A 25,027-nucleotide genomic window follows, 5' to 3' on the forward strand; every position below is an offset into this window, starting at 1 on the left:
CCATGGAAACAGCACCCTACTTAAGCAGATGAAACATATCTTTATATATATCTGAGCTGACAATTCATCTGTTTTGTTACAAATGTTACGGACATTTAGAGGCAGAGCCTTCAGTTCTTTCTGTCCTTTTACTCCTTAAGTTTGTACACTCTGTCACTTGCTCCCATAGTTGATTATGATTATCCTTATTATTATTTAATTCAGCAATTCAATTAAGCAGAAGGCACTTTGAAGAAATGTTTTTGGCAGGTGTGGATTGAATTTTAAAATGTTGTGCCATTAAAGGGTGAAATGTAGCCAATGGTTGATTAATTGTAAAGTATGTCCCGTAAAATGCACATAATGGGATTAAACAAGAAGCAGTCTCTGAACATCAGAAGTAACAGGTTAGTTGCACACCTTTGAATGCAATAATGACACAGTAAAGCTGGATGGCTTTGTTGCACAACATTAGTGGAAAAAAAACACCAATTTCCCCCTTAAGAAAAAATAATACTCGTCATAAATTGGGGATAGGACAATTCATTTCCAAATGCAGGACTGTGAATGTATGTCTACCCGTGCTTGTCTCAACAACTCTGCATTATATATTCTGAAAATTGAGTCATACTTTGCATTATTGGTATTGTCAGTAGGTCTAGTTGGTGTTGGTGTGAACATATGTCAGGGAAATTAAATTCTAGCCAATATACTTCATTTTGTGTATTACACTGTTGGATAATGCTTTCAATTCATAATCTCAGATGGTGCACTGCACCATGAGCAGCAGATCTGCAACATTAATATTTCACCCACTCAGTCTCTATAGGCTTAAAATTCACTCTGTTGGGAGAAGTCAAGGTTAAAGGAACAAAATGTTCAAATTACATTATTGGGTATCTTTGACTGTCCAAGTGGACACGTCAGCCAAAGTTTTTCAGTCGGAGACCAGAGGTATGACTGAAGATGCACGTTGAGATCCTGAGAAGATCCTGCCCTATATGGAAATTGACTGGGAAGTTTAATCTTCCAATGGGTGATTCCCCTGCTCCTCGATATCCTCTGTGATGTCTCTGACTCTGAGCAAAAGCCGGAGACTTGGGCCAGATAGTCGCAACTTGCCTGGTGAGATTCCCAGGAAATGTTAGGCAGATTAGAACCTGGTCTAACACCTGGATTACTCCAATCCCAACCCATCGTCATCTCCCCCACCTGACCATCTGACTACCCCATGACCAGATCTGACTAACCTACCACAACCACCCACCTGACTCACTACCACCCAACTCCCTGACTAACTCCTCAACAAGACCTGACTACCGCCCTTTCAGACCCGAATATCCTTCACCAACCATCGGACCTACTACCCCTTAACTACACCCCTGAGCCGACTGACCCTTGACCAAATGGTGACTCCCTCAACGCGAACCGACCCAACTACCAACCCAAACTGACCCGACTGTCCCCACAAACCAACCCGACTAGCTTTGTCCCCCCACCTGACTACCCCTGCCCGATCTGACTATCCCCCAATCACTCTCAACCTGACCCGGCTGCCCCCCAACCAGATTGGACTATTCTCCCTGAATAAACGTAACCCTCCCCACGCCACCCCTCCGCCGACTCAACATGGCCCCCAAACAGATCTGATTATCCCTCCAGACCGCCCAACAATCCCCGAAACACCTGGGTACCCCCAAAAAATCTGGTTACTGCCTTCCCCCAACCACCCAACTAGTCCCTCGACTCAACTATCACCCGATTACCTACCCTGACTACTCTGACCATCTGACTATCCCCCCAGACCTGGCCCAACTGCCCTCCTCTAAATCAACACGACTCCTTCTGACTGGACAGATAACCACAGGTCTGCATCTCCGACCCAACCTTCCTGCCCCCTGACAAACCAACTAGCCCACCCAGAGTATACCTGGCTCCCCTCCCAACCTCACTACCCCACAACCAGATCTAACTACCCCCTGACTAAACCGCCAATATGACCTGACTACACCCCGACCAGCCGACTACCACCCAACTAATCCGACTTGACTACCTCTCATCCACATACCCACCTAACCACCTCATCCACTGACCAACTCAACCATATCACCCACCTGCCGACTTTAACCACGACACCCACCTACCTACTTACCCCACTAACCCATTCTTCCACTCCGCCACTCAATCATCCATTTACTAACCAACACTCATTCATTAAAAGACTGGACATTAACATTTTTACCAGAATATGGCTGCTACTCTTTTCTGCACTGATCCTCTTTGCATGGTCTTTCTGTGGATTCTTGCACTGAGCAAGGCACCCTGCAGGTTTGGTCTTTGTAAACATATCCAGGTAAATGTGCAGTTTTGTGCCTAATTGGCTTTGGACACAGCTGTTCCAACACTGATTGGATAAGGACGGCAGATTTCCTTCCCTGAAGGACATTAGTGAACCAGAAGGGTTTTTACGGCAATCGGCAATGGTTTCATGGTCATCATTGGACTTTTAATTCCAGATTAGGGTGGCACGGTGGCACAATGGTTAGCACTGCTGCCTCACAGCTCCTGGGTCCCAGGTTCAATTCTGGCCTCAGGTGACTGTGTGGAGTTTGCACTTTCTCCCCGTGTCTGCGTGGGTTTCCTCCAGGTGCTCCGGTTTCTTCCCACAGTCCAAAGATGTACAGGTTAGGTGGATTGGCCATGCTAAATTGGCCCTTAGTATCCAAAAGGTTAGGTGGGGTTACTGGGTTATGGGGATAGGGTGGAGGCGTGTGCTTAAGTAGGGTGCTCTTTCCAAGGGCTGGTGCAGACTCAATGGGCCGAATGGCCTCCTTCTGCATTGTAAATCCTATGATTCTACCAGCATCCACTATAGGCTAAACTCATGAATTAGAACCGGTGTGCTCCAAATCTCACTCATGGACTTAGCGCTCTAGGTGTTTTTTTACACAGTTGTCTTTGAAGTGATTTTGAATGCCTGTTTGTTTCTTCTGACAGTTTTAAGAGCACTTAATAGGCTGGAGCGCTTTTCAAGGGGTGTTTAAATGGATTCTCATTTATTTTGAGAGTTTCAAGAATTCTTGGTGTCATTTTTGGAATCATGGGTTCTTCCCATAGTCGATACTTGGTGAGTGGATATGGAGGATGCAGGGGAACATGAGGGATATGAGGGGTGTAGGAGATATGAGGAGACATGGAGGATGTATGGGGAAATGGGGGTGAGTCATGGTGAATGAGGGGTTGGTTTGGGCTGAACTACCAAAAAGTTATTTACAGAGCTAGACTACCATTCCAGTATGGAAGTGAGTCTTTGAACCTACTGGCTTAGGCATCTGTCTGCCTCTGTTTCCACCTCAGGCCAGTTTCCAGAGGTGGAGGCCCTGACTAAAACCTGTTCCTTGATTAAAATAGCTTGATTGGAAACTGCCTGAGAAAGCATCGCAAGGCCAGGAAATGGTCTAAATCATTATTCAGTCTCGAGGATGAAAATTCAAGTCCTCATCTCAGCAGTTAATGCACGAAAACTAGTGCTTTAAAAAGGTAGGTCAGGGGGTGATTGCTATGATAGCTCCATGGACTATTATTATGAATAAGCAGTGCTTGGTTATGAATGTCCTATACATACTTTGTACCAGTCTCCATCTGGACTTATACTGAGGTCAGGATATATTGATCTTAATATTGAGAAGCAGACTTGTTTTCAAGGGCGTACATGGTTAGAATTTGACGGTGAGGTATTGGCTGGTTTCTTATTTTCAGTGACAAGAAGGTTAAATCAACAATTCTGCTGCAAAAGTGAATGATAAAAAATGAACATGGCAGTGGCACTTGCACTGATTGGAGGCAGACTGTGGAGAAGAAATAGGGAGAGAAAGATAAAAGGAAAACACTGGGATGGAGGAAAATGCAGAAATGCAGAAACAGGACGACTGAATTTGACAAGTGAAGAGATGGGAGAAGAGGAGAACACATTAATTAATTGAAGTAATCAGTATTCCTACTTTCTTAGGTGAATGGAGTTTCACGGCCTTCTTTTATCACTATAAAACTGGAGAAATCAGGACACCATGTAGAGTATTTACACATTTATAATGTTCCAATGTTGATGATATTTATTGATCAACATTAGGAAACAATTGTTAGAATGTGAATAGCGATCTTGCAGGCCACCAGTTTTTGCGTTTTGCTCAAAATCTTAATTGGTATGAGCAAGTGTTCACCGTCTGTTTTCTGCCAAAGCTAAAAACAGAGACCGATAACTTTTTAAAAAGTACCCAATTCATTTTTTCCAATTAAGGGGCAATTTAGCGTGTCCAATCCACCTACCCTGCACATCTTTGGGTTGTGGGGGCGAAACCCACTCAAACACAGGGAGAATGTGCAAACTCCACATGGACAGTGACCCAGAGCCGGGATCGAACCTGGGACCTCGGTGCCGTAAGACTGCAGTGCTAACCACTGCGCCACCGTACTGCACTCTGATAACTTTTAAAAAGAGATACCTGTGATCTTTCACAATAAGTTTTAAGAGTTTTATGATAACAAACAAACTAAAATCAACATATGGACGCAGGAAAGGCCTTCGACAGGGTCAAATAGAAGCACCTCATAGAGGTGCTGGAACGGCTTGGGCTTGGGCCAGGGTTCACATCCTGGGTGAAACTACTGTGCAATGCTCCCGTGGTGAGCGTACAGACACCAGTTCTGAATACATCCGGCTGCAAAGAGGCACGAGCATTGTGCACAGTTTTGGTCCCCTTATTTGAGGTGTGGTGGCATTGGAGGCAGTCCAGAGGAGGTTCATTAGGTTGATTTCAGTTTTGAGGGGTTTGTTGTATGAAGAGAGACTGAACAGTTTAGACCTATACTCTCTAGATTTAAAAGAATGAGAGGAGATCATATTGAGATATACAGGATGATAAAAAGGTACAGATAAAGTAGATGTGGAGCGAATGCTTCCTCTTGTGGGGCATTCTAAAATGAGAGGTCATAATCTTAAAATAAGAGGCAGCAAATTTAAAATGGAGTTATCATAGATTATCATAGAATTTACAGTGCAGAAGGAGGCCTTTCGGCCCATCGAGTCTGCACCGGCTCTTGGAAAGAGCACCTTACCCAAGGTCAAGGAGTTGAGGAGAAACTACTTCTCCCAAAGGGTTGTGAATCGCTAGAGTTCACTACCCCAAAGCATAGTGGATGCTGCGACAGTGAGTAAATTTAAGGAGTAATTAGACAGATTTTTAATTGGTAATGTGTTGAAGGATTATGGAGAATGAGCAGGAAGGTGGAGATAAGGCCAGGATGAGATCAGCCATGAGCCATGATTGATTGGCAGAGTAGACTCAATGAGCTAAATACCCTAATTCTGCTCCTATATCATATGAACGTGTGAATGAGGTAGTGATACCTACAGTCCCCGCCGCTGTTTGTCCTGGCAATCGAGCCACTGGCCATTGCCCTCAGAGTGGCGAAGGGGTGGAGAGTTAGTCAAAGGTGAGACAGGGAGCATAGAGTCTCACTCTATGCAGATGACCTGCTCCTCTATATCTCCATCCCCCTGGCCAGCATGGAAGGAATAATGAAACTCCTGAAAGAGTTCAGAACCTTCTCAGGTTACAAAGTAGGAGCAAAATCTTCCCTGTGAACCCTTTAGTGGGGAGGAACAGAGCGGGGGGGGACTCCCGTTCAAACTGACCCAGACCACATTCCGCGATCTGGGATCCAAAAGTCCCACGACTGGACATGATCCACAAGTAGAACCTGACGAGTCTGATGGAGAAAGTAAAAAAAAAAAAGACCTGCAGAGGTGGGGCTCACTCCCAATCTCCCTTGCAGGGGGAGTGCAGACAATCAAGATGAATGTGCTGCCCAGGTTCCTCTTCCTGTTTAGATCCATATCAATCTACATCCACAAGGCCTTATTCAACACAGTAAGTAAGCTAATCATAGTGTTTGTTTTTTGTGTATGTGGGGAAGGGGGCTGATATTAGGAAGAAGGTCCTACAAAGGAGAAGAAATGTGGGAGGCCTGGTCCTCCAGAATCTTCAGTTCTACTACTGAATTGCCATCGCAGAAAGAGTATGGGGATGGGTCAAGGAATCGGGAGTGGAGAAAAGTTCCTGTGCAGGGACATCCCTCCTAGCGCTAACCACAACAGCACTCCCATCACCTCCGGCCAGATACTCGAAAGCCCGGTGATAGCAGCCACGCTCTGAACGCAGAATCATATGAAACAGCACTTTGGGCGAAACAAAATGTCCACCATGGCCCCCATCTGCAATAACCACAGGTTCACTCCTGCAATAATGGACGCCTACTTCAAAAAAGACAGGCCGAGGGGACCCTGACAGTTAGGGACATGTGCATGGACGGTAGAATAGCGACCATGGAGGAACTCGACCATTCGAGGGAACGGCCTAAGTTACATATAGGTCAAAAATGTTCTCTGTACCTGATGAAGGAGCTGCGCTCCGAAAGCTAGTGACTCCAAATAAAGCTGTTGAACTTTAACCTGGTGTTGTAAGACTTCTTACTGTGCCCACGCCAGCATCTCCAGATCAAGTAAACAACGACATACCGCCATATTCCAGGCCAATCACTGCTGGAAAGACGACTGAGCACAGGCAAGTTCGGAGAGGGACAGGCAGAAGAGAAGATAACCACAGGCAGAAGAGAAGATAACCACACCAGACAGGTTGCTGGCAAATTACTGCCTGAACAATGTAAATTATTTTAAATATGTGTTTTGGCCATGTTTGGCCACGTCAAATTTTCAATGAGGTATGGAAAACCCAAATAAAAAATATTTAAAAATAAAATAAAATCAACACAAACTAAATATTACTCAGTAGGCAACTAATACACTAAAGGACAGAAACTTATTCTCCATAACTTCTTAACACAAGCATAAACCCCGCATCACAGTTCTACATTACTCCACACTCTCAGCAATAATGTAGTATTGTGCACAAGGTCCCAAACTCCTCCTGGCTTTTACAGGATCGCATCTCCCTGTCCTAGTAGAGTGAACTTCCAGTGTCCTTTTAAAGCAAAGCCCCTTCACTTCATCTTCTGAACATAATCAAATTTACTTCCAGTAGTAAGGCGTCCTCTGGTGACTCCTTAATCTTTCACTCTCCACAAACCTTTTTTCTTTGAACTAGGAATTCATTCTCACCAGCACTCTACTTGATGATTAACCCAAAAACCCAACACCTATCTGTGTTTTTATCCAGATGTTAAAACTAACCTTGAATAAGTTTCAGTTGGTTTCTGCCTCCATAATAAGCAGCTCACATGGGTTTGTCTTCAGGCAGATTAGATATGAAGTCACGTGTGCTTATCTGCAAGAACATTTCTTCAAACTACACCATTTTATCTTGAATTAAAGAGATTGTTTCAAACATTTTTTAAAAATAAATTTAGAGTATCCAATTCATTTTTTCCAATTAAGGGGCAATTTAGCGTGGCCAAGCCACCTATCCTGCCCATCTTTTTGGGCTGTGGGGGCGAAACCCACGCAAACACGGGGAGAATGTGCAAACTCCACACGGACAGTGACCGAGAGCCAGGATCGAACCTGGGACCTTGGCGCCGTGAGGCAACCGTGCTAACCATTTGACAGCACGGTAGCATTGTGGATAGCACAATTGCTTCACAGCTCCAGGATCCCAGGTTCAATTCCCGGCTTGGGTCACTGTCTGTGCGGAGTCTGCACATTCTCCCCGTGTGCGCGTGGGTTTCCTCCGGTGCTCCGGTTTCCTCCCACAGTCCAAAGATGTGCGGTTTAGGTGGATTGGCCATGCTAAATTGCCCATAGTGTCCAAAAGTTGCACTTAGTGTTGGGTGGGGTTACTGGGTTATGGGGATAGGGTGGAGGTGTGAACCTTGGGTAGGGTGCTCTTTCCAAGAGCCGGTGCAGGCTCGATGGGCCGAATGGCCTCCTTCTGCACTGTAAATTCTATGAAATTTGCGCCACCATGTTGCCCTAACTATTTCAAACAAAACCATCTCATGAAGTTCAGTATTTGCAACAGTTAGGACCGTATAATAAGTTCACGGAGGCATAAGTTCCTTCGCCAGAATTCCTTTTATTTACAAAACCAACAGCCGAACAACCAGGTGCATTCAACTTACTGTCTGCACTGGGAGAGCAGAGGATGTCCCCTGTTAAATACAGAGAGAGGGGTTCCCCGATTGGGCCACTAATCAGGGAACTCATATTCTAATTGGCCAATCTCAAAGGCCTGGCCTAAGTCATTACACCCCTCCCCCCCAAAGTCCGAGGAGCCTCCGAGGTCCTTGTGACTCAATGGTCTCCTGCCTCATTTCTGCTCTGGGTCCGGATCCTCCACTTCGGCCTCCGACGTGGGGGGGGTATAACGGCTAGGCGCCCGTCTTTTACAATGTGAGTGCATGAGTGGCGGTACACCCATTTCCTCCGGCGGCAGGGGGACAGCTGCGGCATCATCCATTGTGTCCATGTTGGAGTCCGATGTCCTCACAAGTGGTGTCGGAGGGGCGTGAATAGTTTGTCAGGGAGGACTGGTCTGAGTCATTTCCGGGGGAGGAAACAAATCTGAGGCCCGCACCTGGTCCAGGTGTTTTTTAATGACTTGTTTTCCCACACATATCTCTTACGACACAGGTCCTGTCCTGGCCTTGACTGTTCCTGCAACCCATGTGGGGCCATTGGCATAATTGCTCCAGTCTTTCTCGGCGAGTATTATCGTGACCCCTACATTGGGCCTCTTGGTGTCGCTCTACTCTTCCACCTAATTTTGGGAATAGTCGACTCAACCTAGTTCGGAGTTGTCTGCCCATGAGTAGCTATGCCGGTGCTATTCCCGTTGTGGCGTGTGGGGTTGTCCTGTAGTCAAATAGCCAGCAGACTCTCCGCCAACCCATTTGATGCCGGGTGGCATGGTGCCGCCCTTATATACCGAATGCCATTTGACTTCATGAATTTTGTGAAGTCCAGGCTGGTGAAAAACGATCCATTATCCAAAACTAACACCTCCGGGATACAATGTGTTGCAAACGAGGTACAAAGTTTTTCGATGGTAGCTGTTGAATTTGCAGAGTTCATTTTGTAGAGTTCCAGCCATTTGGAATGGGCGCCTGCTATTACAAAAAACATTGAACCCATAAAGGGGCCTGCAAAATCGACATGAAGTCGCGACCATGGTCTCCCCGGCCGTTCCCACGGGTGCAGTGGGGCTGCCGGTGGCACCTTCTGCCCTTGTTGGCATTCTTGGCACCGACCTACCAATGCCGCTATGTCTGTGTCCAGGCCCGGCCAACAGATATAGCTCTTGGCCAGCATCATCACTTTTGAGACTCCAAGGTGCCCATGATGTAGTTCAGCCAGTAGGGCTCGATGGCCTTGACTTGGAACAAATACTCGAGCAGCCCTCGCAGTATCCCGTCTTCCCGGCTGATGCTCCAATTGCTATTGGTACGTCGTCAGTAGTACGGCCCAGCGTTAGATCCGGGCCGAAGCTTTTGGTGGGACCACTTTGTCTTCTTTCAGCTTATGGTCTGAGATTATTAAGGGCAGCACGGTAGCATTGTGGATAGCACAATTGCTTCACAGCTCCAGGGTCCCAAGTTTAATTCCGGCTTGGGTCACTGTCTGTGCGGAGTCTGCACATCCTCCCCGTGTGTGCGTGGGTTTCCTCCGGGTGCTCAGGTTTCCTCCCACAGTCCAAAGATGTGCAGATTAGGTGGATTGGCCATGAACAATTGCCCTTAGTGTCCAAAATTGCCCTTAGTGTTGGGTGGGGTTACTGGGGATAGGGTGGAGGTGTTGGCCTTGTGTAGGGTGCTCTTTCCAAGAGCCGGTGCAGACTCGATGGGCCGAATGGCCTCCTTCTGCACTGTAAATTCTATGTAAATTATAGTGAACCATTTTCCAGCTGGAAAATGTTTACCCAATCCAGCTGGATCTCTTTTAGCCAGTTTCGTCCCAATAAGCTTGGTCCTGCACCTTTCACTACCATTAAAGGCAGCCTAACCAGTTGCTCTCCATAAGCCAAAGGTACATGTGTTGTGCCCAACGCTCTCAGTGGTTCTCCTGTGTATGTCCTCAGTTTTGCCGAGGTCCTGGTTAAGGATAAGGGTTGGAGCCCAGTGCGAATTTTATTAAATACTATCACTGATACGGCTGCTCCCGTGTCGACTTCCATTAGTGTGGGACGTCCATTCAACCTTATGGATAATTTAATGAGTTTTGATTTCACCATCGTTACACAATTTAGTTGTTCCTCATCGGAGGTAGGTGAGGCTTCTAGGGTGTGCAATCTCCTGTAGCCCGGCCTTCATGGCCTTCTCCAAGATGTTGTTTTTGGGCTTCTATTTCTCCTCTCTGGCTCCGATCTCTGGCAACAACGACAATATTTTGCTGGGCGAAAAGCTGCAGGGGCTGCCATCTGTCAGAACCTAATTTTCCCTTGCTTGGGAGGGCTTCTGCGAGTGGGCCTGGGTAACTTAGTATCCGAGTTGTTCGTGAGGGTGGCGATGCAGTTGCCTATCCCCCAGTGGTAGCCCCTTAACTCAGTTTCACTGGTGTGGGCGTCTACCTCCATCGGAGTACCCTGTAACTCATGTGCTCCGCTTGCTGCTTTTTCAAAGGACAAAGCCAGCTGCAATGCTTGTTTGCAAGCCAGCTCGGCTTCTGCTAACAGACGTTTCTGTATTGCTAAATTGTTTATTCCGCACACCAACCGGTCTCGGAACATCTCATTTAGCGTCAGGCCAAATTCGCAAGCCTCTGCTAATCGCCTTAATCTTGTTAAAAAGTTTGTAACTGACTCCCCAGTGTCTCGGAATGCTGAGTAAAACCGGTACCTTTGCAGGATCAGAGGTGGTTTAGGGTCATAGTACTCTTTTACTAAGTCCGTCAATTCCTGGAAGGTTTTCGTGTCCGGTGCCTCTGGAAAAGTGAGTCAGAGCATTATGGCAAAGGCTGCTGGCCCACACACGGTCAGAAGAATGGCCCATTGCTTTTCATCTGGAACCATATCGTTTGCTCTAAAAAAGGTACTTAATCCGCTCTACATATTGGGCCCAGTTTCCACTGCAGGATCAAAAGTGTCCAACCTCCCGAATTAAGGCACTTTGCCTGTCAGTGGCTTACCCTCAATGTGCGGCGGCTGCTAATGAGCAGGTTCCTTTGGGTCATTCCGTTTTCCTTGTCGCCACTGTAATAAGTTCACGGAGGCCGATGTCCCTTCACCAAAATTCCTCTTATTTACAAAGCCAAGAGCCGAACAACCAGAAGCTTTCAGCTTGCCATCTACACTGGGAGTGCAGGGTATCTGACACTCTCTGTTATAGACACAGAAAGGAGTAAGGAGTTCCCTGATTGGGCCACTAATCAGGGAACTCATATTCCAATTGGCCAATCTCAAAGGCCTGGCCTAAGTCATTACAGACCGGAAGCTCAGGTCAAAGAGGGCATGTACCTGTGAACAGCATGTTACATGTTATGTTTTGACATAGGTCTTTGTTATTAAAATCTCCTACTTGAGGCATGTCCAGTGCTGACAGCACTGGTTACAGACAGGGGCAGCACGGTAGCATAGTGGTCAGCACTAAGCCTTCACAGCGCCAGGGTCCCAGGTTCAATTCCTGCTTGGGTCACTGTCTGTGCGGAGTCTGCACGTTCTCCCCGTGTCTGTGTGGGTTTCCTCCGGGTGCTCCGGTTTCCTCCCATAGTCCAAAGATGTGCAGGTTAGGTGGATTGGCCATGCTAAATTGCCCTTAGGTTAGATAGGGTTACGGGGATAGGGTGGAGGTGTGGTCTAGGTAGGGTGCTCTTTTTAAGAGACGGTGCAGACTCAATGGGCCAAATGGCCTCCTTCTGCACTGTAAATTCTATGATTCTATGATTTAGACATTCAGTTCCTTCCCTTTGTTATTATTGCTGGGCAAAGAACCAGCTAAAATGGCTGACGAAAATGGTGATTGGAGGTTTAGGTACTCTAATCAGCTTCACCGTTAAAGATTTGGATTAAACAGGAATACATTCAAGTCCTCTTGGTACCCTTAACCATGCTATGGGATTTTTATTTCATTTATAGGTGTGACAAGAAAATGCATTGGTGGTTTATATTTATTTGTAGAAGCATATTTCAACACACAAATTAAATTTGTAAATTTGCCCTGAAATTTGTAAATGCTTCCTTTCATTGAATTTCAGCCAGTACAAGACAGAATACACACTGTTCACTGCAGTTTGGCATCCCTAAAGTTGTACATGTGTGTTTTCTAAATAAGAGTATTAACCTGTTTCTCAATGAATCATTGTTTTTGTGAATTCCGTTCTTTCAGCTTTTTTTGTTAAAATGTTACGGTGCATAAAGAGATCTCTCCACACATCTAACAATGTCTTCGCACTAATGTGCAGTAAATCAAGTTATTTTCAGGGCAACATGTCAGACCTTAGATGGATTGGAAGTTAGTGTCAAAAATGTTATTGAATGCATAACACAAACATCTCTCTCCTGTGACCTCTAGCAACATGGAGGACAAGAAGAGCAGCAATGTTGTGGGAACACTGGCACATACAATTCTCTCCTGAACATGTATGGTTACTGTTGCCTCAAACCATTGTTAGAAAACAGTCATCACAAGGACTGCAACAATTCAAAGAGATGACCCGCTAGCATTTTCCTCGGCCAAGTAGACGCGGACAGTAAATGAGTCCTTGCAGCTCAACTCACATCCGGAAAATAAACAAGCAATTAAATTATTCATACCCCAGTACGAAGAGTAATTTAACACAAGTCTCTACAGTTCATATAATAATATTCTGACAGCCATTTCTAGCTACTACAGTTTTACAGGATTGAAAATCGAAAAAGTGCACCTTTGGGCACCAGGTGATGAAGGACGTTAAGACCAACATTTTGCTAAATCATGCCTGCAGAGTCTGCATTAGTCCAACACTAGGAACCAGGCTTGTGCATCCATTACTCAATGTTTCCTTGTGCCTGACAGGAGCTTTATACATTTTGATAATTTTCTGTCTCGTGGTCTACAATTTTGGTTTTTAAGTAGATAATTCTATTGATGTTCTGCATTAATTTGCAGTGTTGAGCATAAAATGTATCGGTGGAATTTTCCAGACACGGCGGCGTGTTTGCCGCCGGTGGAGGTGGCTTGTCATTGGCCACCGGCAGCATCTTCCAGGCCTGCCGATTTTGACAGCATTTGTGTGGCTTGCCTGTCCCACCGCCAGGGAATCCGCCTCGGAGGTCAACCTAGCTATATTAACATCATTCATCGAATATGGTAGGTATTTAATGGCCTCTCCCGAGGCAGGTTTGGAGGTGGGGGTAATTAATGGGCAGAAGAGTGCTGGATGTGGACCCCACCTCATTTTCTCCTCTATTCTGATTAAGTCTGGGGTGGGAATGGTCCTGGATAGTCGTCCGGCCCACCGCCAATTAATTGACCACTTAAGTGCCTCATCCTGCTACTGCTGGTATTCGCCACCCAGGAAGCCCAAAAATCAAACCCTGCCGTATTTGTTTGCAGGCTTTTGGTTCACGTACTTGCTGGATGGATCCGGAGCTGTCAGCTCCTTTGTCCCTGCAACACAAACCCAACCCTCCATCCCATGACCACCATCCCACTCTCACTCACTGTGGCCTAGGTTCCTCAGTGATCCTAGGCCTCTCCCTGGATGCATTGCCAGCACCTGCCACCTGACTAAACTCCTAAGATAGGGTGGGAGAATTTCCACACCATGGTTTGAGACCCCCATCAAATCCCCCTCATCTGAGACTCCTGACTGAAAGCTGAAGAGCAGTTCAGGCAGTAGGTTGAAAAATCACTGCATTTTCACATACCTTTCCTTACACCTGCTGCCTCAGACAGACGTGTTCGAAACAGAAACTGTTATAATTGCCATAAGCATCCTCAAAAGTCCAGTACACTTCAAAGGGCTTGAAATTTCTTGAGAGCCTTTGAAATGAAGATCTTCCATTAAATTTCACACACAGCAATACATATATGGCATTAGCCAGTGAGTGACAGTTTTATTACTCCAGAGGCAGCTGCTTGGTTAATTGTTCATTGATTTTTCCATTCATGCTTGAATGCATCTCCATTTCCATGCATTGATGCTAACTCCAAAGTTTATAAACACTCTTGCTATGGTGACTGCCACTCACTGCATGAAAGACAGCTAATTGCTTCCTGCTGTGAAAAAGAGGAAGTCAAAGCATGTAGCTGCTTTTGAAGGGGGGGTTCTGAAGGGGGCTCTTGGTTGGGGATCCGATGGTGGGATTGGGTCACAATCATACGTATGTGCTATGAGGGGGAGGAGGTGACTTGTAATTCCCATGGTAGTGGTGGGGAGGATTCCTCTTCTTGTCAGCAGAGGTGATTCAGGACCTGCATTGTGGGGGGAGGAAGCCAGCTGGCAGAGCTCAGGCTGGGCCCCCCACTCAATATGTTGGCCCAATACCGGGATTCTGAAAGAACCCTGCGAGCTCCCCTCGACGCACCAATTTGCATGGAGAAGGGGAGTAAATCACTCCTGGGTGCCATTCCTTTTTTTAAAAAAAATTTAGTGCACCCAATTCTTTTTTTTTCCAATTAAGGGGAAATTTAGCGTGGCCAATTCACCTACTCTGCACATCTTTTTTGGTTGTTGGGGTAAGATCCATACAGACACAGGGAGAATGTGCAAACTCTACACAGACAGTGGCCCGGGGCCGGGATCGAACCCGGGTCCTCGGCATCATGAGGCAGCAGTGCTAACCACTGTGCCATCATGCCGTCCTCTGGGCACCACTCTTAGTGTCAGCGGAGACCAGGAGTGATTTTATTCCGGTGGGAGCACGTGGTATCCAGAATGAAGAATCCAGCCCACTGTCCCTGTATCAAAATTACAAATATTGTCGAGGTGATCTTTAAGTGCTAAGGCTGCGTGTCTGCATTGTGTCAGGAAAATAAAGGTAGTTTTAAATGATTTATATTTGTTCTGATAAACATTAGGAGTAAGGTATAGTTTTATGTGGGTTCAATTTAATATTTCTGTGCCTGAAAGGGTGAAATAGATTCATGCTGAACAAATGTGTTTGTATGTGTGGGAGTTTGTTTCAATTCCAACTGTGTTTCTATTGTGCTTAGAGAACCTACGGCATGGACAGTAAATAAACAAGCAGTGGTTGCTTAGCACTAAGGCCTTGTAAGGTAGAGAAGCTTTTTACGTTTTAGTTTAGCTATTGTGATTGCAGCTGAAGATAGATAATGAGAGAGAAGGCAGCTCTCACAGTTCTACTGGAAGCAGTTGATTTTAGAAGGATAAAGAGGGAACATCTCTCTCAGCCTTGCTAGATGAGAAGCCATATTGTGGAGTAATAGTAAGAAAACAGATGCCGGAAATCTAAAGTCCAGCTAATTACGGACACTAGACCATAGACCATAGAATTTACAGTGCAGAAGGAGGCCACTCAGCCCATCGAGTCTGCACAGGCCCTTACAAAGAGCACCCTACTCAAGCCCACGTATCTGCCCTATCCCCATAAGCCCCACTTAACCATTTTGGGCACAAAGGGCAATTTAGCATGGCCAATCCACCTAACCCGCACATCTTTGGATTGTGGGAGGAAACCGGAGCTCCCGGAGGAAACTCACGCAGACACGGGGAGAACGTGCAGACTCCGCACAGACAGTGACCCAGCGGGGAATCAAACCTGGGACCCTGGAGCTGTGAAGCAACTATGCCAACCACTATGCCCCAGGCTGGCAGTGGCAAAGTGCCAGGTTGCCCATACCAGGAGAGCCCTGCCCTTTTGAGGGGCGGTGAGGTGAGGGCTCGAGGATCCCCTAACATGTAAGTTGGGCCATGGTGGGGTCATCCGGTGGCCGTGGGGGGAGGGGTCGAGAGATCGGGGTGACATTTGAAAATGGTGCCCCGTTTTTGCAGGAAATGAAGGTAAGCGCGGCCTCAGTGGGGCTTTCCTTGCCAAGGCCCCCAAAAGACAGTCCCATTTGATAGCGGGGTAGCGCTAAGACACACCTCGTTATTCGCACCCTAAACGGGAATTTTATTTTTCTGTTAAATCGTTACTTTTATTCTTGTTGAAACTAATTAACGGTCATGTGACTGTGCCTCCATGCTTTGCAAAAAAAAGTAAAAGTTACACCTTTTTTAACCAGGGTTCCATTCTGCAATCTTCCCATCCAGCTGTAACACTAACTGGGATCGTAACAATTGTGAATGTTTGAAGGAAATAAGCATTGAGAAGGTTGAGCTCACCGTCCATTTGGGCCTTGTTAGTGTCCTTAATGTTTATCACTTTTTCTATGACTTCCCTCTTCCTGTTCAGATAAAGAAAACGTTTCTTGCAGTCATATTTTGCATTTACAGCTTCACTTGTTTACAGGTCGTACTTTGCCTGACAGATCATCCTTTTGACAAGTACCGGTGCCCTCCTACACTCATTCCAGTTCACCTCTTTTCTCCCTGCAGGTTTTTGCAAAGATAATTTCTCCTTACTTGGCCTGAATGTATTTATTAATTCAGTTAGCAAACGCCTGCTTAATGGCCGTGGTATCTATTGTTCCTGTATGCTCAACTTTACGCCTTTCAAAATGTTCTTGACATCTGTTGAGGTGGTATTGAAAAAATTATAATGCTTTTACCTAATTTCTTTGGATTCCGGGGTCAGGACCAGTTTTCTTGAAAAGCCATGCGTTAATTTTTAAATCATCAGCCGGTTTTTGGCTTAGGAACCTGTCTGCTGTCCAATTATTAGATTGCAGGCGGGCTCCGGAGGATGAAGGGCCAATGGAAGGCCCTCGAGCTATAACACATTGGCAGCCCCACCAACCAAGGTGGGAGCGTCGGATTAATGATGGAGAGACAATGGGTGCCTCAGCATGGAGGCACCTTTGGAAGAAAGGTCAGTTTTTAGAAGTGTTAAATGTCAACGGCTGCCTGTCCTTGACAGTGGGAGGGGACCCCTCTGTCACACAGCCAGCGCCCACAGCTGTGGCCGAGAGACCATGACAGGTGCAGCTGTGGAGTACCTCGCGGGATTAATCACGTCAAATCCCCCCAACCGCTCTATGATGTCACTTTGATCCACTGGCCACGTTTCGGCCCAATATGCAAAGTCCAGATGATTGCAAGTCCCACTCTCAGGTGGGCTGCCATTCTGACCCTGATCAGCCTCTTTAAAAATGGTTCCGGGTCAGAAAGGTGGTGCAAACCAGCCTGAAGGCCTGCAGTGGGTGATTGCAGGCCCAGCCCACCTCTGATCCTGACCGTCTGAAATCTTGCCAGTAGTCCCCACTCTATGTAGTTAAGCCCTCTCTGATGTACAACAGTGACACGCCTCAATTGCAGTTTCAAAAATGTCCCCTCCAAAACTTTTCCATTTCTAAAATTGAAGTTTCATTCAGACTGGCACTTCATTACAAATTGGGGATAGCTTGTCACTAGAAGTATGCCTCTAGTGGTATACAATAATTGGCTTAAATCGGCCTTAACTCATTTCACATAAAACCTTGGCCCCAAAGTGATACTTGATGCAATAAACCATTATGCCACACAGCTCTTGTGTGATAGATTAATTGGGAGAAAATAATAAATTACAATCTTAGAGACTATAGATTTGAAACTCTCAATTAATGGGCTGGTTTTACGCCGACGTCAGGATGGCTCGGTTGGAATAATGCTTAATTGATAGCTCTGATTCTCTGATACATACTGTCACTTTCACAACATTTATTTACACAAGGTATAAAGAGGTTTCAAATGCTTGCAATTTTTCCTATTGATACTTAAGTGGGTCTAGATGATTGACACTTCCATTGGGCTATAGTAAAAAGGAGTTCATTTTAAGTGGGAACTTATGAATGAATAACTTTTTAAACATTTTTTTTTACATAGCCTACTGTCATTATTGAGTTAATTGCTTCTAAACAGTGTATAATGGGTAAATGGGCATGGAGATTGCATAGCTAGGCATGGAGGTCATGAGGGACAATAGGAGCTTTGCGGAGGCATGGATGACATGAGGGGCTATGGGGATGGGTGGGGTGCATGAGGACCATGTGTGGGGTATGTGGAGTGTATGGAGTGTGTGAGGGCTGGATGGCCTTTCTGTTTTCATTCTAACTAACAAACAGCTCCAAGTTGGGCCTTTTAAACAGCCCACCATGGCAACTTGCAATCCCTATGACTGCCTCTGAACCTATTCCACAGTAGGCTGACCCGACTGCAACCCGCATCCACCCATGATCCAACAATGAAAATCCCATTATGGGGATACTTTCTTCCGAAGCAGGCAGGCTGAGCCAAGAATTTTACCGACTCCCGCTAACCGCCTTGAGGATGAAAATCCAGCCAATACCTTTCTTAATTACGTACTGGCAATGTGTCTGCATTGATTAGAAAAAGTCCTTTTTTTAAATTCATAAATATTTGTATTAGCTAACATTCATTTACAGGTCATTTTTGCTGCTGCGTGCTAAAGATGTGTACCACAGGTTTTGGGGCTAGGAATTGGTCTTGGCAGCAGTTCAAACAACAATGACCACCTGTTATAATTGCTGCCCCACATTCGGTTCTATGAAAGTCAATGGAACCGTATATTGGGCTAGTCATATAACAGGCAGTTGTTACGAACTGCACATTTGTGGTACTACCGAAGATGAATTGCCACCCCATAGTAAGTCAAGCAGATGTACACCATACCAAAGTGAGTGGAAAATGTTACAGATCCTTTACCTAAAGAGTAAGATCAGTGAAAACAATTTTGAAGTTATAAGGAGTAAGGGTACACTTTTGAGGGTAACCTCAGATGCAAAAGGCAAAAGAAAGTCCAGGCTTCCCAAAGTTAAGTGTGCAAAAATGCAAACAGGGGCAGTGGGTTCCTTGTTGCATCTGTCCTTATTTCCCCAAAGGTGTGAGGGAAATTACCTCTCATCAGTCAGTCATGCCACCTCGTGAAGAAATTATGCTCTCTCTGTTCAGTACTGATGCAAATGGCTGCAGGGCCGCCATCGGGAGCAGGGACAAGTTCCCCGCCACCCATTAAATTTGCATTTTGAATGGATCATCACGATTGCTTGAAGCTGTATATTAGATTTACAACTTGAGGTTACTCATTGTGATCCATTTTACTCATGCTATCTGTTATTTTGTGTTTTATTCAGGAGTTGAAAGTGTGTTCCGTGGATTTGCTGTATAAGACCATTCATACCGAAAATGGTGACAAGACTGTCATTTTATTGACTAAATGATCTGCAGCTGATTAACAGCAAATATTTTTGCCCTGTTAAAATTTTACATGCGTGCCTTTATCAACATGCAAGCTTTGTTTCAGCACAGAACTGTCATGATGGGTGGCTATTTTGCCATGACCAACCATGACCAACAGCTTCATTTCTCCATTGTATGGAACATGTGTACTTCTTGTTTCGAGCCGTGATCAGTTAGTGAAGTTATCAGTTGGAGAAGTTACGTTTAAAATGAAGATTATTAAAAATAAGTTATTCACTTCTGATCATATCGTGAAGGACTGAGCTCATTTCAACTAATCAAAATTAAGCTATTTAAAGCACTGATGAGCAAAATGTATGTGCTGTCAGAATGATTCTTTTTCAGCATATCTAATCAGTGTTCCCAGCAATTGATTGATTTTTTGATTATTCTTCCCTTTCAAAGATCAGCCTCCTGAGATTACTGATCTGGAGAATGGAGGCCTTTGTGATATTCGAATCTACGAGTGCAACAGTATCAGAGTATTTGGCTTGGGTTTCAGGGACTCTCCTGATCTCCAGTGTGAAGTTACCACAATAAAGGTAAGGGAGATATATATAATATATACACACCAATATGGGAATAATTTGATGGTCCGCTGCTGACCTGTTTCCAGGTGGAGGTGTCATAAAATTCCCCAGTGACCTTCCCACTGATTTCCTGCATACCCCCACCCCGTTCACAATTATACCGTGGGATGGGCGAGGTCTAGAAACACATAAGGGTTGCTTCCAGTTCAGCCTTAATTTTGAGGCTGGCAAGGACAAGGGGGGAAGCCCTGTTTGGGCCAAGGGTAAGAAGCATTGTCGCCTTCCTCAAAGATCTTCTTTCCACATTGGATGCTTCCTCCACCAATGGCCTCTCCATAAACACTGGCACCCTGTCTCCCCACTGCCACTGGCCTCAACTCATCTCCCCAGTGTGAGAAACCCTGCACCTACCTTGTCGTGGATTCTGGGTCTTAGAATCAAGGCACTATTTCAGGTCCCAGTCTTGATCATTGCTGCCACTAGTGCTGCTCGGGGTACGGGTTACGGAGCTCGTGGCCAATCAAATTAGCCATCAGCTCTCTGAGGCGGGACTTGTGTCTAATTTAGGGATGGTAGTCCCGTTTCCAGCCAATTAACACTCCTTGAAGTGGTAATTGGCTGTCGGTATTTTTAAAGAAGGCCAGCATATGTTCCCCATCCCTAATTGCCCTTGAACCAGGTGGCTTTTTTGGCCATTTTAGAAAGCAGTTGCTATGGGTCTAGATTCACATGTAGGGCTGACCAGGTGAGGATGGCAGATTTCCTTCCGTAAAGTACATTAGTGAACCTGGCGGGTTTTTACAACAATCAATGATAGTTTCATGATCACCATTCCTGCTTTTAATTCCAGATTTTTATTACTTGTACTTAAATTCTACCAACTGCCTTGGTGAAATTTGAACCTGTGTCCCAAGCACATTAACCTGGGCCACGGGACTGCTAATTCAGTGACACCACAATGCCATCACCACCGGCTGCCATAATCAGCCGGGATATGTTCCACACGGACTCTTCAGGTGGTGGGGCGGGAGACCCCGCAATCCAAAAAGGTCCTGCCTGGTGTGTCCCTTTAAAATCTGTTATGCTCAGATTGATTAAACACGTTTGGGCAGTGACAGAAACTGCTGTCTTAGACGCAAACTGTAGAGTTTGTGAACAGTTAAGGGGTGATGAGTACTTTAAAAAAATTATTTGCATCGGGTAGCATCTACAGGCAAAAATTTCCATTCAAGAGAAAAGTTATTGACTTTCTTTCTGCAGAGATTTATGGGACAATAGATGACATGGATTTTTTCAAGGGCACACAGGTTGCTGAGTAGGTTTTGCTGCACAGCTTGTGTACAGGCAGAATGAACCAATAAAGGCCACATCCATTCTCAGCCACATCTTAGCCATCTGTTACTGATTTTGTAGTGTTCAGGGTAAGGATGGTTATCACATAATACCGACCACACAGAAGCATATAAATTGTGCAAGAATTGGCAAATCAAATGAACATTTTTATAAATGACTATTTGCAGTAAAACCCCAGATACCTCTTGGTGACGAGTTTGATGTCTAACCTGCCATCGCAGTAATGTCAAATAATCTGGTACCGGCTAAGAGCAACTAACTCACCACATACAGACTCAAAACAAATCTTTACTGACCTGTATAGCATAGTAATAATCATGAGGGATTTCAACTGCCCTGAAGTTAATTGGATGGGAGAGGTAGGTTAAGGGGATAAGCAAATGGAGTTTGTACAAGACTCCAGGAAATCTTTGCAAAACTATGTGTAAAAAGCCCAACAAGACAGGGGTCATTATTGAATCTACAAATGGCTCAAGAAATGTAGAGCAGATAAGAGAAATGAAAGTAGGGAACATCTAGGAATTAGTGACCATAATATAATATTCTTTAAGATAATGATTGAGAACGATATGAGCATGACAAAGACCAGGATAATAGATTGGAGAAAAACTGATGCTCAGGGGAAACCATTTTGTGGAGATGTTGGCGTTGGACTGGGATGAACACAGTAAAAAGTCTTCCAAGGTCCCGGTTGAGGCCGTACTCATGTGTGCGGAACTTCGCTATAAGTTTCTGCTCGGCGATTCTGCATTATCGCACGTCCTGAAGGCCGCCTTGGAGAACGCTTACCCGAAGATCAGAAACTGAATGCCCTTGACTGCTGAAGTGTTCCCCGACTGGAAGGGAACATTCCTGCCTGGCGATTGTTGCGCGATGTCCGTTCATCCGTGGATCACTGCGGGACATTGGATTCATGTTGCATTACATTCACCCCCCCACCATCTCGCCTGGGCTTGCAAAATCCTACCAGCTGTCCTGGCTTGAGACAATTCACACCTCTTCAACCTGCGATTATCCCTTTCTCCAGTTGCTCTGTCTGGACCTGTATTCTTAATTACCTGCAAAGACTTGCATTCAAAGTATCGTATTGCATCTTTGACTCTGTCTATATATATGTTTCTGGAACCCACCTCTTCATTCACCTGAGAAAGGAGCAGTGCTCCAAAAGCTAGTGATTTGAAACAAACCTGTTGGACTTTAACCTGGTGTTGTAAGACTTCTTACTGTGCTGAGGGGAAAAGAATGGGATTAGAGAAAATTAATTGGACAACAGCCTTTTCTTTTCATCTTTCTGGGAAATGGGCGTTGTTGGCAATGAGCCACCTTCTTTAATCACTGCAGTCCATGTGATGTAGGTACACTCACAGTGCTGTTAAGAAAGGAGTTCCAGGATTTTGATGCAGCGGCAGAGAAGGAACAGCAGTATAGTTCCAAAACAGGATGCATGTAGCTTAGAGGTGAACCTAGAGGTGGTGGTGTACCCATGTGTCTGCTGCCCTTGTACTTCTAGGTAGAGAGGTTGCAGCTTTGGAAGATGCTGTTGAGTGGCTCCAGTGCATCTAGTATGTGGAAAGTGCTGCTGCCACTTTGCATCGGTGGTGGAGGGAGTGAGTGTTTAAAATGATGATTGGGGTGCCAATCAAGCATGGGATGTCCAGGATGGGTGTTGTGCCTTCTGAGTGTAGTTGGATCATTCTGACAAGTGGAGAGCATTCAGTGGCACTGCTGCCTGTTGCTTTGTAGATGGTGGAAAGGCTTTAGAGAGTGAAGAGGTCAGTTACTAGCTACAATATTTATAAGCTGGTCCAGTTCAGTGTCAGGTCAGTGGTGACCCTCAGGATGTTGATAGGGGAATTCAACGATGGCAATGCCATTGACTGTCAAGGGTTGGATTTTCTCTTGTTGTAAATGGTCATTTTGTGGACAGTACATATCCTGGGCAGATTTTCACATTGTTAATTAGATGCCAGTGTTGTAGTTGTACTGGAACAGCTTGGTTAAGGGCACACCTAATTCCAGACTATTGCCGGAATATTGTCAGGGCACATAGCCTGTGTAGTATCCAGTGCCTTCAGCTGTTTCTTGATATCCCGTGGAGTGAACTGAATTGGCTGAAGATTGGCATCTCGATGCTGGGGCCATCAGGAGGAGGCCAAGATGGATCATCCACTCAGCATTCCAGGTTGAGGTTGGCTGTGACTGCTTCAGCCTTGTCTTTTGCACTGATGTGCTGGGCTCCCCATCATTGAGGATGGGGATATTGATGGAGCCTTAACCTCCAGTTAATTATTTAATTGTTTACCACCATTCATGACTAGATGTGGCAACACTGCAGAGCTTTGATTTGATCCATTGGTTGTGGAATCACATAACTCTGTCCATCACAAGCTGCTTCCACTGTTTGGTTTGCAAGTAGTCCTGCGTTGTAGCTTCACCAGATTAACATCTCATTTCTAGGTATGCCTGGTGCTGGTTCTGGCTAGCCCTCTTGCAGTCTTCATTGAACCAGGGTTGATCCGACGTCTGGATGGTAATGGCAGAGTGAGGGATATGTCGGGCTATGAGGTTAAAGATTATGGGCAAGCAATAACGTAGAACAGCAATGGGGAACAATTAAACCAGTGATTAGCAGAGTACAGGAAAATATATTCTACTAAAAACAAGAACAGTTTAAACACTGATGAGAAACCATTCATGAATAAAGACAAAGAAAAATTAAGAGTAAGGAAGGAGCCAAGCCCTAAGTAAATGGGCTGCAGGGGAAAGGATGATGAGGAAGAATATAAAGAGATTTGGAGAGAAGCTAACGAAACAAAATCAGCAGTCAAAGAACTAAGTAACTAACGATAAAGAAATACAAAATTACATTGTTAACTATTCTATGAGCACATAAATAGAAAAAGGAAAGTTAGGATGGGATTAGGACCACCAAGTGATGGGCAGGATAAAACCATTCACAGCAATAGCAAAATAGCAAAAATATTCAATAATTATTTTCAGTATTTAACAGGGAGATAGGTCAAGTGGACATGACTTTGGAAGATGAGTTTAAAAATTATATAAGGGCAGCACGGTGGCACAGTGGATAGCACTGCTACCTCACGGCATCAAGGTCCCAGGTTCGATCCCGGCTCAGGGTTACAGTCAGTGTGGAGTTTGCACATTCTCCCCGTGTTACATAGATACATAGAAGATAGGAGCAGGAGGAGGCCTTTTGGCCCTTCGAGCCTGCTCCGCCATTCATCACGATCATGGCTGATCATCCAACTCAATAGCCTAATCCTGCTTTCTCCCATTCTCCCGAAGTGCTATATCCAGCCGCCTCTTGAATATATTCAAAATTTCACATCAACTACTTCCTGCGGTAATGAATTCCACAGGCTCACCACTCTTTGTGTGAAGAAATGTCTCCTTATCTCTGTCCGAAATGGTTTTCCCTGAATCCTCAGACTGTGACCCCTGGTTCTGGACACACCCATTATTGGCAACATCTTCCCTGCATCTACCCTGTCTAATCCTGTTAGAATTTTATAAGTCTCTATGAGATCCCCCCTCATTCTTCTGAACTCCAGCAAGAACAATCCAAACCAAGTCAATCTCTCCTCGTATGACAGTCCCGACATCCCTAGAATCAGTCTGGTAAACCTTCGCTGCACTCCCTCGAGAGCAAGAACATCCTTCCTCAGAGAAGGAGAACAAAACTGCACACAATACTCCAAGTGTGGCCTCACCAAGGCCCTGTACAATTGTAGCAACACATCCCTGCTTCTATACTCGAAACTTCTTGCAATGAACGCCAACATACCATTAGCCTTCTTTACCGCCTGCTGCATCTGCATGCTTACCTTCAGCAATTGGTGCACAAGGGCACCCAGGT

The 25,027-nt window shown here is 45.4% G+C and overlaps 1 protein-coding gene and 1 long non-coding RNA gene across 4 annotated transcripts in view; one reads left to right on the top strand and one right to left on the bottom strand.

The window, feature by feature from the left end:
- LOC140388121 (von Willebrand factor D and EGF domain-containing protein) overlaps positions 1-25,027 on the top strand; it is a 455,711-nt gene that overhangs the window by 277,968 nt on the left and 152,716 nt on the right. For both annotated transcript variants that reach the window (XM_072471788.1, XM_072471798.1), the window contains one exon: positions 19,673-19,809. In XM_072471788.1, the coding sequence (XP_072327889.1) occupies positions 19,673-19,809 (137 nt within the window). The remainder of the gene's footprint in view (positions 1-19,672; positions 19,810-25,027) is intronic.
- The window catches only part of LOC140388125 (uncharacterized), a 175,084-nt gene that overhangs the window by 671 nt on the left and 149,386 nt on the right, over positions 1-25,027 (bottom strand). The gene's annotated exons all lie outside the window — the stretch shown is intronic.

This window comes from Scyliorhinus torazame, chromosome 2 (genome assembly GCF_047496885.1).
Source record: "Scyliorhinus torazame isolate Kashiwa2021f chromosome 2, sScyTor2.1, whole genome shotgun sequence".
NCBI lineage: Eukaryota > Metazoa > Chordata > Chondrichthyes > Carcharhiniformes > Scyliorhinidae > Scyliorhinus > Scyliorhinus torazame.